Source organism: Neomonachus schauinslandi, chromosome 8 (genome assembly GCF_002201575.2).
Source record: "Neomonachus schauinslandi chromosome 8, ASM220157v2, whole genome shotgun sequence".
Lineage (NCBI taxonomy): Eukaryota > Metazoa > Chordata > Mammalia > Carnivora > Phocidae > Neomonachus > Neomonachus schauinslandi.
Window position 1 is genome coordinate 68,671,309 of NC_058410.1, and position 14,430 is coordinate 68,685,738.

The window sequence follows — 14,430 nt, forward strand, 5'->3', positions numbered from 1 at the left end:
CTCCTCAACCACACTTGATAAATGAGGAGCTTAAGACTCCAAAAGGCAACTTATTCAAGTTTACACAGCCAAAAATGGCAGAACTGAGATTTAAACCCAGGTCTCCACAAAGTATTAGACTAAATCGTGTGAATTTGCTGATACTCAACTGTTCTGATAGATAAAAAGGTCAGTTTCATATAGTTCAGTTGTCATACTTGCTCTTTGCACTAGACCATATAATCCTTGAGTGAATATGGGGTCTAGATTAAAAGCAAGAAGAGAAAGAGGGGCATAAGGAATTGTCAGAGGAGAGATAATCTGGATAGGTAAGGTAACACCTGCCAATGGAGAGTCAGGAATGCCAGGGTGGGACTTTCAGGAATGATCCATTAAACAACCAGTAAATGAACATTTGTATTCTACAAACTGCTGCTAGAATAAAGCAGTCTTCAAACACAGGGTCTGGCTTTGTGCCCAAAGAACCAAGGATGTAGCAAGAATGAACATACGATATTGAAGGGAATCTCAGCAGGGCCCTAAAGGATGAAGAAGAATTAGGAAGGAGGAGAGAAGAACAGAATGAGCATTGTTATACACAGGGCACCTTTCTAAGCGTGGCATGAATAAACTAAGGTTTTAGAAAGACCAGTCAGATATGGAGTTGAAAATTGTTTATGGTGTAGGAAAGCTTTTTGGAATTTCTGAAGCAATTTCAATAGGTACCCAAGATGAAAGTAATTTCCATCAGTCTTTTCTTCACAATTATATTATGATTAATTTCCAAAATTGTTATAAAAGTGCCTTTTGCTTTTTAGTATCCTCAATCCATTGTGAGTTTTCAAGGCTTAAAATAATAGAACTCTGGCAGTGAGTGGATAAAATACTAAAAGTTACCACATCTTTAACCCAGCCCCACCCCCTCTCTAGATAAAGAAAGCAAGACTTCTTGAAGTAAACTAAATCAGACATTGTACCATAATTAGAACTCACATCCGCTAATTTCTACTCAAGGGAACTTTCTACTACTATTGCCCCTCATTTTACTTGATGCAGTCTTTGAGTGTTTCTGTTGAAGACTTTTTTGAATTTATGTACTTTTTATATTCTTAATTCCATATTCTTTTTTGAGTCTCCTACAGAGTATTCAGTAACACTTTAAGAAAAAAAAAGGTGCTTTTTTAAGAAAGAATCTTACAAAATCCATTTAACTCATATGTCCTTTGAGAGTTTTTAATATATGAAATATTAATACATAGGTAAGAGTATATGTAATATGTAAGTTATGAAGCCTGATAATAAAACGAACACTCATGAATCCGTCCACCCAGCTTAAGAAATGGAACATGATCAATTCCCATGAGTCTCCCTGTGTGCTTCTTGCCTGTGACCTCTGTCATCCACCAGCCTACAGTGCCATTTTCTGTGCTACCACATTTCTAGACTTTTTATAAATACCATTTCTCTGGTTAAAAAACTATCTTCTCTTAAATGGAATTCAAGTTTGTTAAATGTAGTTTCATAAATGGCTGTTAAAATGTTGTCAGATGCTTTTTTATGCATCTATTGAGATTTTTCTCCTTTAATCTGTTAATATGATGAATTGGATTAATAGAATTCCTAGCATCCTCAACTTTTCAAATTATCTTTATTGTTTTTCACTGCCAAATTCCGTTTGCTAATATAATATTTAGGACTTTGACTTTTGCATCTATTTTCATCAGTGAAGTTGGCTAGCAGTGTTTCTTATTCTGTCCTTGTTTCTTAATCAGGTTTACTGCCTTTACAGAATGAGTCAGGAAGTGTTTCTTTTTTCCAGAGTAATTTCTTTAAGTTGGAAAGTGTTTTATAAAACTCACCTGTAAAATTCTCTGGGCTTGGTATTTTCTATAATGTGTAGAAACTTCAGTGATTTAGGGGCGCCTGGGTGGCTCAGTCAGTTAAGCGGCTGCCTTCGGCTCGGGTCATGATTCCAGGGTCCTGGGATCGAGCCCCATGTCAGGCTCCCTGCTCAGCGGGGAGTCTGCTTCTCCCTTTGCCTCTGCCTCTCCCCCTGTTTGTGCTCTCTCTCTGTCAAATAAAGAAATAAAATCTTAAAAAAAAGAAAAAGAAACTTTAGTGATTTATATATTTTTTGGAATTTGTCTATTTCACTTTATGAATTTTTTGTTTTAATTTACTAACCACTAAATTATAGTATTTTCTCATTCTTATTTTGTTATTTTTGAGGGGAGGCTGATGACTTTGTTCCTTTTCTAATTTTATAAGTTAAATCCCTATCTTGTAAATTGTCACTGCTTCTAATTTTTTTCATCTAAATACTTGGAATTAAGTATATTTTCTTTTTTTTTTTTTTTTTAAAGATTTTATTTATTTATTTGACAGAGAGAGACACAGCGAGAGAGGGAACACAAGCAGGGGGAGTGGGAGAGGGAGAAGCAGGCTCCCCGCAGAGCAGGGAGCCCGATGTGGGACTCGATCCCAGGACCCTGGGATCATGACCTGAGCCGAAGGCAGTCGCTTAACCAACTGAGCCACCCAGGCGCCCTTAAGTATATTTTCTCCAAGTGCCTCTGCAGTTGCATCCCACAGGTTTTACTGAGTTTCATAGTAAAAATCAGTTCAAATACTTTCTCATTTCCACTTTGTTTTCTTTGAACAATGAGTTATTTAGAAGTGTTTTTAAATGTCCAAATATATGAGACTTTTAAGGTTAATTTTGAGTCAATACAAAAATATATGGTTTATATAATACTATATTTTTTTTAACTTTTTTGAGATTTGCCTTATAGCTAATACATGATCAGTTTTCATAAATGTTCCATGGTGCTTAAAAAGAATGCATATTCTCCAGTTTTTAGGTATAGGGTTCATTGTTATGTTTAGATCAAGCTTGCTTCTTATGGAGTTCAGGTTTTACTGGTGTTGTATTTTGTTTTTTTGGTCTGCTTTTATAAATTGTTTACAGAGGAGTATTAAAATACTGCACTATGGTAGTGAATATGTCCCTTTCTCCTTGCAGTTTTATTGCTGTATCTGTTTGGAAGCTATGTATTGATACAGCGTATCTTGTAGTAGGTAGAGCATATAAATTTTGAATTGTTGTTACATAATGAATTGATCACTAATCATTTTATCTCTTTCTCTAGTAATTTTTTTTTACCCGAAAATGTATTCTCTCTCATATTAATATAGCTACATAACTTTATTTTGGCTAGGTTTACCTAACTATCTTTTTTCATCCTTTAACTTCCTGTTTACTCTGTGAACTAGGTCTGTCTCTTAAAAGAGCATTTAATCCAGCCTGACAGTCTGATTTTTTAAATATCTTAACTGAATAATTTAATCCATTTATATTATGGTTACTGATAAATGTGTTCCTTCTTATTTTATGTTTTCTCTTATTTCCCTTTTTGCTCCTTTTTTGCCTTCCTTTGAATTGAACAAATGTATTTCTCATTCCATTATTTGTCTTTCTAATTTGGGAATCATATATATTATTACTTTTAGTAACTACCTGTGAAATTTTAACACTCATACTCAACCTAAAGTTAATATCTTTACCCTCATCTTCAACAATATAAAGATTTTTAAATCAGTGCTTCTCTTGCTTATGCTATTGTTATTCAGGCTGTAATACTGTCTTATTTATTTGTTTGCTTGGTAGTTTTGTAAATTAGTCATGTTTCCATTGTTTAATATTTTCTGTGTATAGATTCATCCTTATGTTTACCAGTATTCCTGATTGCAACTTGGCCCTTCAATCAGGGAAAATTTTTTCTTATCCCTAAAGTACATGCTTCAAAAATTGTTATGATAAGAGCTTATGGATGGTAGAATCCGTTTTTGCTTGTCTAAGATTGTTATTTTGACCTTATTTTGACCTCATTCTTTACGTTTTTGTTGGCCAAACAATTCTAGGATGGTAGTTATTTTCTTTTAGCAGTTTTAAGATATTCCAATTTCTTCTGGCTCCCTTTTTGCTATTGAGAACCTAACTGGTATGGTTCTGTGGGTAATCTGTCTTTGGCTGCTTTCTGCCATCTTCTATTTGTCTTTGTTTTCTAGAATTTGACTATAATATGATCCATGTTTAATTCATTATTGTAGTTTTTCTGTTATTTTTTCTGCTTGGGATTGGTTGTGGTTAAGATTTGTTGTATCGTCCAGCAATTATGGAAATATTTTATGAATTCACAGTGGATAACATTTCTCCCCTCCATCCAGAGCCACTCCCAACACAGACAAATTTATTTGCTATCTGCTTTTATAGGATAGATCTTTCTTCCTAGTTCACTCTTCCCCCAAGACTGAAGCCTTTCTTAGGTTTTAGCTTTAAGCACAGCAGTTCTCCACTCTCATTCCCATCCTACAAACGCCCAAGACTTTATGCCTATTCCTCTGAGTGCAGAATGTAGTCAAAACAAAAGCTCTAAGTCATTGGTGTTCAGTTGAAATTCCCAGGGCTAACAGTTTAAGCACTTCCTGGACTCCTAATCCTTTATTTCTGGTCTCAGAGCATTTCTCTCTTGAAAGCTCATCAAATTTTAAGAGGTATTATGCATGAGTGCATATAAATTTTATATGTGTGTGTATACATATATGCATACACACGTTGTGTGTGTGTGTGTGTGTGTGTGTAAAAATCTTAGAGGATTTATTTATTTTTTGCAAGAGTATTTCCGGACCTCTAGTGATAGAAATGGAAGGCTATCCTTTGCTTTGTAATAAAAATTTTCTCTTATCTTTTTTTTTTTCACTTTTAAAAATCACATTTTGTTCCTCCAATCACTTCTTCCCATAGGTAAGCAGTAGGTCATCCAGTCCTAGCGTCAGAATGATCACTACCTCAGGACCAACTTCAGAAAAGCCAACTCGAAGTCATCCATGGACTCCTGATGATTCCACAGGTGACCAGTGTATTTCCTCACTATAATTAAGAAGTTGAGTTCATCATATTTGTTTTCATTTATTTGTGTCATGACTCTGATCTTTATAAAGGCAGGCATTTTACAGTAGTTTAGATTTTCATATTAATAAAGTCAAATATTTAGCAATAAACTTAAAGATGAGTTTTTGAGTACTGAGATAGATTGTCTTGCCTTCTGCATTTTTTCCCCCCAGATACTAAACATGTGTATTAAAGATGGTTTGGTTTGGGGTCACTACAGACAGGAAGATACTGTATTCTTGATACTTAAGTCTCTGATTTTCCTATTTTTGGTCCATCCTACGGATGATAGTAGTAAAGTTCATTATCTCTAAGATAACTAAAATCAGAATGATAAAAATAATCATCATAATCTCAGTCTTTCGTTTTAAAGACACAAGATACCATGTACTTCAGTGAAAAAAAAAATTTCTGACCATTAACTTTTTGAATCATTTTTAACTGGTAGGGAGACTTCATTTCGGTTACATAAATTTCTGTTAACTAGACCTTAAAAGGCCTGTTAAATTACAACTCCCTAACATGAATGACTAACTGGTCAAAATACTAGTATTAAAATCTAATGATGGAATAGTTTTATTATGGGCAAACAGGAAATTACATGCCATAGTGGAATTAACTTTCCCTTAGCATTAAGAGAATTTCCTGAATACTTATCAGTATGGTTCTGTAAAATTTATTATTTATATGTTAATATGTCAGGGAAAGATGATCTCTTAGACCTTGGAAGATTAAACCATTTGGGATTTTATTTAAGATCAACTATGTTATTAATAGTGGCAATTAAATTGAAATTAAAAAGCTTTCTCCCTTTACAAACTAAAACACTACTTATAAGTATTTACAGATATCTGGCATGACTTAGTCAAGTCCATAATTTAATTTAAAAAATTAACTGAGTAGCTTTTCTCAGTTTCACGTAAGATACAACTATGTTTAGCCAGCGGTGTACTCTCTAGTTTTAGTAAGTTTAAATTTAGTGGTGGCAAAAAACTCCTCCAAGTTTCACCCCTAGCATAGCCCAACCTAAGATTGTCCAGAACACTACTCAGCACATACGCAGAATTCATCACAATGTGCTTTCTCCTCAGAGGTAGATAGGGAAACGCTCTTGACAGATTTGATCATTAACATTCAGGTAAGATTAGCTCTTTTTGGTTCTTCAACCCTCTAGTGAGGGAGTACTTGCCCTGACATTACAGCATTTGCTGAGACCTAGTGCTCAACTTGGCAGGGCCTCCTGACTTCAGCCTAGACTAGTCTAGCCATGCCAGTCAACGTAATTGTGAATTCGTGAAAGTAAAATAAAAATTCTCCTATGTCCTTCTCACTTAACTGCTGGTTTTTTTTCGACTTCATGTGTTCTTCCAGCCTTTCAACCCCAATCTCATTTTTTTATTTTCTGGGACCTAAAATACCAATAGCTAGAAATCATGCCTAGGTCCAAAATTCAACTGAATTTTGCCTTTGCCTTAAAATACGGCAAGTATGTGGTTATCATTTTTAGATAATTTTGAATATAGTTTTAGAAGTTGAGACTGGTTTAAGCTTATATTTAATGAAGTTCAGCTTTGTACTGTTTCTAAGAAAAGTACTGATAATCAAGCTACTACAATAAATTACAGGGAAGAGATATTGGTAAAGCCTTTTTCTTTGAAGGCCCCCTGATTCAGGAAAAAATTAGAAGTGCATACATAAGTTTAAATAACCTAATTAAATTAAGTAGTTTTATTTTAAAAGAGGAGGGATTTCTATGCATTTTCAGAGAAAAATAAAAAGCGTATCAATTTAATAATCATAGCATATAATGAGTGTTCTTGGATTTCTATTTATAATATACTGTGGATAAAGAAAGACATACATACCCAAAAGCAGTTAGTGAGAGGGATAACTAGACATAGTAGAGGGAGCCACAGAGAGGGAAAAACCCACCAAAGAGTTTTTCTTATTTGCAAAGATAGAAGTATAAGACATGGCCCACTGCTTACAGTCTTATTAGAGTCATAATACTGCCACATTAAAAATAAAAATAAACTCATCATGCTTTATGTAATAAATTTAAGAAACTGCTAAATTTGCAGTGCATAGCTGAGTGTTTTAATAGTTAATAGAACAATCCTTGGATTTTTTTTTTCCATTCCCTGAATACTGTGAAACACTGATATACTTAATTTTAAAATACATATCAGAGGGGCATCTGGGTGGCTCAGTCGGTTAAGCATCTGCCTTTAGCTCAGGTCATGATGCCAGGATCGAGTCCGGCATTGGGCTCCCTGCTCTGCAGGAAGCCTGCTTCTCCCTCTCCCACTCCCCCTGGTTGTGTGCACTCTCTCACTTACTCTTTCTCTCTCTCAAATAAATAAATGAAATCTTAAAAAAAATAAATAAATAAAAATAAAATACATATCAGATACAGGGTGTTTATTTAATAAGATCTATCAAGTGTGAGAGATTTAAGAAAGAGTAATAAGAAAAATGTTGAAAGAGTTCAAGATACTTAATTTTTCCTATAAAGTCAGGAGGCATAAATGTTAATCCCATGTGACTCATGCAAGTTGTTATGTCAGTTTATCTCTTTTGAAATACAAACAAAAGCTGTCTGTTCAAATACTTTGGTAAAATTGACTGGTTGGTTGATTTAACCCATTTAACTGTTCCACGCATGACATTGAGCTACAGTTTCCATACTCTTCATTACACCTGTGTTCAGTATACTCCCCTCAAAAGCATCTTTCATTTTCTGCAGTGATTCTCATTAGGAGAGGTGGGAAGGGGTTCACACTAGAATCTATATATAAATTGAAGATAATCCACTGGAAGAGAATGTGTCTCTTTCCCCCCCCCCCTTTTTTTTCATTAAAGGACACTAATGTTCAGGGAATTGACACAGCATTATAGTAAACAGCATGATCAAGGAGAGAAAGAGATAGGAGGTTTGAATAGGTAGGGTCAGTGAAGACTGAATTTGAAGTATAAAGGTCCCATACCACTGTTTTGGGTTTTGTTTTCTTTCAGGATTTTATTTAAATTCAAGTTGGTTAACATATAATGTAGTATTAGTCTCAGCGGTAGATGTTTTTGTTTTTAATTGAACAAGAGCTTATACCCTTTAATGTACGAGAGTATGGTTGCATTCTGATTATCTGGTGATTGGATATTCTCTTTTTACCTTTAGAATTCAGAAATAGACTTTCTTCATTACCAATAGCAATAATTTTAATGTATTATTTACTTTAGGAAAAAAATGCCAATATTCATACATGCTTTCTTGCTTTTTGCTTGTAATTATTTATGATAGAAAATAAAATACATACTTGAATTCCAGATACCAATGGATCAGATAACTCTATCCCAATGGCTTATCTTACACTGGATCACCAATTACAGGTAAAAGAGTACTTTCTCCGTGAATGTTTACTTTTTCCTTAGAGAAAGTTTAGAGAATCTATCTAGAAAGCAGACAGTTATGTTCATATCTGTCATCATATATTTATTTATGCTTTTAGTTGGCCTCCTTAAACTTTCTAAAATCAAGTTAAAATAATTCGTTCAGGTAAGTTAATGAAATCTAAAATTGGTAAAATCATATGTTCTTAACAGTTGTCTTAGAATACTTTCATATCTTTGTTTAAGAATGCCAAGAATGGGTGAGGGAGGCACCTGGGTGGCTCAGTCGGTTAAGCGTCCAACTCTTGATTTTGGCTCAGGTCATGATCTGAGGGTCATGAGATCAAGCCCCACATCGGGCTTTCCACTGGGTGTGGAGCCTGCTTGAGATTCTCTCTCTCACAAAAAAAAAAGAATGCCAAGAATAGCATTTTTGCTCTTTAATTTTAGTGCTATAGTATAAAATTTACATGAGCTCATTTCTACTTAATAGATTTCATGATAACTAATGTTCATAGTGACTGAAAATATAAGTAATACACTTCAGTGTCTCCTCATGAGTATGAGAGCCATAAACTTCTTTTTGTATAATATGGTTTGACAACCTGAAATGTAAAGCCAGAGGCCAGTGATACTCTGGTCATGATTCTCTGTAATAGCAAAAGTGTTAAAACAGCAAGGTGAATTTAAGCTCTGAGTTAACTCTGACAAAAGGACACTGAAATTTTCTAGGCCATGGTTTAACACTTATTTTTAAAAGACCATTGCTTTAGTGCTATAAAAACATATCACAGTCACTGTCTTAACTCTCAGCTTGATATTAAGATTTGATTTAATTATATGTTAACAGTCCTGATTTATTTTCAGCCTCTAGCACCGTGCCCAAACTCCAAAGAATCTATGGCAGTGTTTGAACAGCATTGTAAAATGGCACAAGAATATATGAAAGTTCAAACAGAAATTGCATTGTTATTACAGAGAAAGTAAGTTATCTTTTATGAATAAAAGACATTAGTATTTTGAGTTTAAAATATGTTAAGGTGAAATATTGTTGGGAGACATGAAAACTTTGTAATTTTTAGAACTAATCGTTAAGCATACAGTTGACCCTTGAACAGCTTGGGGCTTGGGGTGCTGAACCCCCACTCATTCAAAAATCCACATGTAACTTTTGACTCCCCAAAAATGCTAATAGCCTACTGTTGACCAGAATTTTACCAATAACATAAACAGTCAGTTAACACGTATTTTATATGTTATATGTATTATGTACTGTATTCTTAGAATAAAGTAAGCTAGAGAAAAAGTTTTATTAAGGAAATCCTAAGGAAAAGAAAATACATTTACAGTACTGTACAAAAATCCCTCTATAAGTGGATCCATGTAGTTCAGACCCATGTTGTTCCAGGGTCAGCTATATTTCCAAGTTGGAGGTTTTATGTGTATTCATCTTTAAGTTTGAAGCAACTTTTGGCTATTTTTCATGTAAAACTCAACCCTTTGACTACATATATTAAAATTAGGGAAAATAAACTGTGTTATATAAACATGTTTTATGTTCTAAGAATTTTAAAGCTAAAAGCTGTTTAGATTTATAGTTATAAAGATTTATTATTTCCTTGGACATAGACAAAATAATCTGATTTACTAATATTCAGCTGTGCTTTATCTTAAAAGTATTTTATAGATATATTTTTTCTAGGTATATGTTTAGGAGAGTAGAATTACTTTATTTTATACCTGTGAGTGTTTTTCTGGGGAGTTTTATATTCACATGTGTTTTTCTGAGAGTTATAAAGAGGCTGCCTTCCTCCTCCCTTTTTTAAGAAAGCCAATTTTCATGCTCCTTTATTTGAAATTCTTAAACAGAGCAAAAACTTCAGTTTTCTTAAGCATGATCCTCATGAAATTTTATACCTCTGAAGCTGAATTATTGTGGTAACTGAAATGAAGTGCTATAGGACAAAATCATGGCAACTATATGTATACATGGTAATAGGATTCCCTCTGTTAATTTTAATCTAAATAAATGAAAATTTCTTGCTTCCTGAAGTAATTTGTGGGAAGTTTTGTTTGTTTGTACTTAAAAAAAAAAAAAAACTCCTTAACAGTTTACTGTTAAAGTGATTTCAACTCAGTACTTTAAAGGCTATATAGGAAATAAATATTAGAGTCTGCAAATTGTGAAGCTAATTGTGGAACTGTTGACACTTTATGTTAAAAAAAAAAAACAAAACACCTCTTTCTTTTACATATTTAATCTGTACTTTTTTCATATTTGTTCATTTGAAAGAGGAGTTCTTTGCTGGAAAAAATAAATGATGGATTGAGGGAATGTGATAACTTTGACAGTTTTATTCAGTTTTAAATACTTTAAATGAGGAATATGAGAAAATCATCTAGAGGCTTTTCATTAATTATTCAGTTATATCCAGTAACTTCACTTTAGGAATAAGTATTGAACATCTCCCAAAGTTTATCAGGCTATAAAAGTCTCTAATGGTCTTTCTTGAAAATGTTCAGAAAAGTGAATAACTCATTTGAAAGTGGTACTTTGTATTGTTCTCACTTTTAAAATCGGAAATAGATTTAAGTTGATAGCATCTATTTCAATTAGCTTGCACATGTTTTATGAAGCCCCCACTTTGCACTGTAGTTAAAGAAGACTGGGACTTCAAAACATGAATAAAAAGTTCAGGAGTTAAAAGTGGAATGTGAATGAATGATAAAACATCATGTTATTTTCCTGTGGTCAGAGCCCTTCCCCAGCCTTTTTTCTTCTTCCTGCACAAAAGGGATACCAAATAAAATGTTTTGAAACTTTTATTATACCATTTTATCTGCATTCACTAATTGTCTAATAAGTACAGTTACTTACAAAAAGATTTTGGTGTTTGTATGGGTACACAGAAGAGTGAGTGATAGTTTCCATTCTAGCCTACAAGTGTGTTTGAGTAGTGTATGTAAGATGCATAATGATCAACCCAGAATAAAAGTCCTAATAAGTTGAGCTCATCAGTTACTAAGGTATGAATTTTTCTATCAGGTACAATATTTTATTATGTGGTACTTGTTTTTAGGCAAGAACTAGTTGCAGAACTGGACCAGGATGAAAAGGACCAGCAAAATACATCTCGTCTGGTACAGGAACATAAAAAGCTTTTAGATGAAAACAAAAGTCTTTCTACTTATTACCAGCAATGCAAAAAACAACTAGAGGTCATCAGAAGTCAGCAGCAAAAACGACAAGGCACTTCATGATTCTCTGGGACCTTTAAATTTTAAAATATGCAAAGAAAGACTTTTTTTTTTTTTTTTTTTTTTTAAAGCAAACAAAAGCCCTTATAATGACAATTCATGAGTGTTAGCTTTTGGGCGTGTTCTGAATGCCAACTGCCTATATTTGCTGCATTTTGTTTCATCGTTTATTTTCTTTTTCTCATGGTGGACATGCAATTCAACTGTCTCCTTGCATAACTTGGGGGCATCTGTGACTTGAATAAGCAGCAGTTCTCAACTTCAGAACAGATGCGGTGAACCATGGCTGTATATGCATGCTCATTGTGTGAAGGCTAGCCTAACAAAAACGGGGTATCAAACTAGCTGCTATGTGCAAACATCGTCTTTTTTTCGAGGTGGAACCTCAAGAATGATTTTGTTCTTGTATCTCATCTCAAAAAACAATTTTTTTTCCAAAAGATGGTATATACCAAGTTAAAGACAGGGTATTATAAATCTAGAATAATCAGTGGTACATTAATAGAAATGCAGAACATTTAGGGATAGTTGCAGGTGAGGGCTCTGATGCCAGCATCCTTCAATCAGTACTGAACTTAGTTCCATCCATAAAATATTGAAAGGTAAGTGGCGGCTGCTGTATTTAATAAAAGCATATTTCATTGGACTAAAATTTGACTATGATACACTGAACAAAATGGAACCCTTTTTTTTAAGATAAAAAGATTTTTAATTTTGTGATTGCGTGTATGTGTTGAAACTAAAGATTTTATCACTCTAATATTATTATCTCTTAAATGAAATTAAAAGGTAAATGAACACAATCCAGCTTAAATGATCATTCCTTCCTGCAATGATTATTGGATTGTTTTAGTGTATATTTGAAAAACTAAAGAGAAATAATGGAAAATGGAAATAATTGCTCCAGCTAAAAGGCTTGGGCTTAGATTTCTTTTATGATACCAAAAGAGTAAAAAACCTGGCAAATCAGGAGAAGTTAGTAAGGAAATTAAAAAAGTAAATATAAATTCTTCAAGTATACTATTTATCAACATTGGAAAATTGATTTTCCTTGCAAGCCCATCCTAGAATGCCTGCTGCCTTTCAACACTTTCAAGGGAATTTCGACACTTATAAAGAGAAAATTTATATTGTTAACAATAACTTTGCTACCAACTTACTTTGAAAATAAAAGTAATAAAAAAACTTCATTGAAATAATAGACTATATAAGCTCTATTTTTTCAGTTGGTATTAAAATAAATCACATTTTGATACCAGTACAAGGTGTCTTTTAAACAAGGATGTCATCAACCTCATTTTTTATAGCATTAATGTTTTATGAAGAGAAAATTAAAAATGAAAGCATAATTGCTGTGATTATTAGAATTATATCATGATTGTATTGTAGTTTTGCTCTGTTTCAGATAAGCAAGTTGATCTAAGAAGTTATCAAAACTATTCTTAAAAATGCTAAAGCAGGTAACTTTTTCTTCTGTTATTTTTTTCCTCCTCCCACTGAGTTTTATAATGTATTCCTGTGTATACAAGCAATAAAGGTAAAAGACAGTTTGTACTAAACTGTGTCATTTTTAGCTTCCTCAGAATCTATTATTAGAAAGTTTTCAGTAAATAAATGTCTACCATTACTTTATTTAAATAAAAGAAGGGCTATCATTCCCAAATAATTTGATTACATAATTGGAAGTATACTGATCTCAACACATCAGTAGTAAAATAAAATTGGCATAAAAAATAACTGTAGACTAAGGAAAGGTATAACTCATTCATAACATTGCTGCTTGTGATATGTATGTGTCACTCCACCAAAAGGGACCTAGTCACTGTTCATAGACTTTTCTGATTATCTCAGAGCATGAGATATTCAAATGTGGATGCTTGCTAATGCTCGACCTTTCCATTAGGATTTAATTTAGCATTATAGATTTCAGATTTTATTTCTAGTCATTAACGTGTTTTTGGTATGTATTACATACTTAAAGGGAAAATACTATTATTACATGTAATCACTTCATAAAAATCTCCAATAGGAAAATGGAAGAAAATAGTAGTGTTAAGTCATGGTGCCAAGTGCAAAAAAAGGCTGTTGAGCACTTGCTGGTTTGTTTACAGTAAGTTCCTGGGGATTCTCATACTGTATCCTAGACACTGAGTGTACTTCAGCCTACCTGGTTTTAAAGTAGTTGTGTTGCAAAGCTCATACTTTTTAAGTCCTGATTATCCTTAATGGGAGAAAAGGGCAGCAGGGATAATTAAAATCCACAGCCAGTTTTATCCAGCATCCTCACCCATCAAACCTTCAAACAGATTTTAACAAGGAGCCAAATTTTTCATTTGTAAAAAAGTTTTACTTTTTATTCTAACCCTCATTTTTGGGTAGAAATGGTGAACCAGACAAGCAAGTGGATTAAAGGCCCTCATGTAAGAAATTCACAAACAATCCCTAATTACATTTCATTTTTTCCTCGAGGGAAAGATAACAAAGTCTAGAGAGAGACACTCCTTAGCATTAAAAATAACTTTTTTTGAATCAAATGAAAATCATTTAACATTACTTTATAGGATTACCACCTGTTGAAGAGATTTGCTTAAAAGTTGTTTACAAATGTTTGACTCTTTTACTCAACCATTTTAGAGTATTTAATATGTGTTTTTTCCTCCCAAGTTTCTTCCGTGTTCCTAGTTTCAGCTCCTGCTTGTAGCCAGATATCACAGGCCTTGCCTGTGAAACACTTTTCTTTCTGTAAGTGTGTGGTTTTCAGCAGTCAGCTCCTCTCTTCAAATGGTAGGAAGTTCTACTTCTGTCATTCGGAACATTTTATGTAAAACAATGTAATGCAGAAATCCTTGTGCATA

General features: G+C 33.3%; 1 protein-coding gene across 7 annotated transcripts in view; it reads left to right on the top strand.

Annotated features, from left to right (window-relative positions):
- The window catches only part of MAP3K7 (mitogen-activated protein kinase kinase kinase 7), a 72,966-nt gene extending 58,984 nt beyond the window's left edge, over positions 1 to 13,982 (top strand). For 3 of the 7 annotated variants that reach the window (XM_044917644.1, XM_021693648.1, XM_021693647.1), the window contains 4 exons: positions 4,784 to 4,889; positions 8,256 to 8,317; positions 9,185 to 9,300; positions 11,398 to 13,982. In XM_044917644.1, coding sequence (XP_044773579.1) covers positions 4,784 to 4,889; positions 8,256 to 8,317; positions 9,185 to 9,300; positions 11,398 to 11,578 — 465 coding nt within the window. In that variant the 3' untranslated portion in view covers positions 11,579 to 13,982. The remainder of the gene's footprint in view (positions 1 to 4,783; positions 4,890 to 8,255; positions 8,318 to 9,184; positions 9,301 to 11,397) is intronic. The other 4 variants (XR_002480524.1, XR_002480523.1, XM_044917645.1 and 1 more) reach the window with 2 other exon arrangements.
- The last annotated feature ends 448 nt before the right edge of the window (positions 13,983 to 14,430 follow it).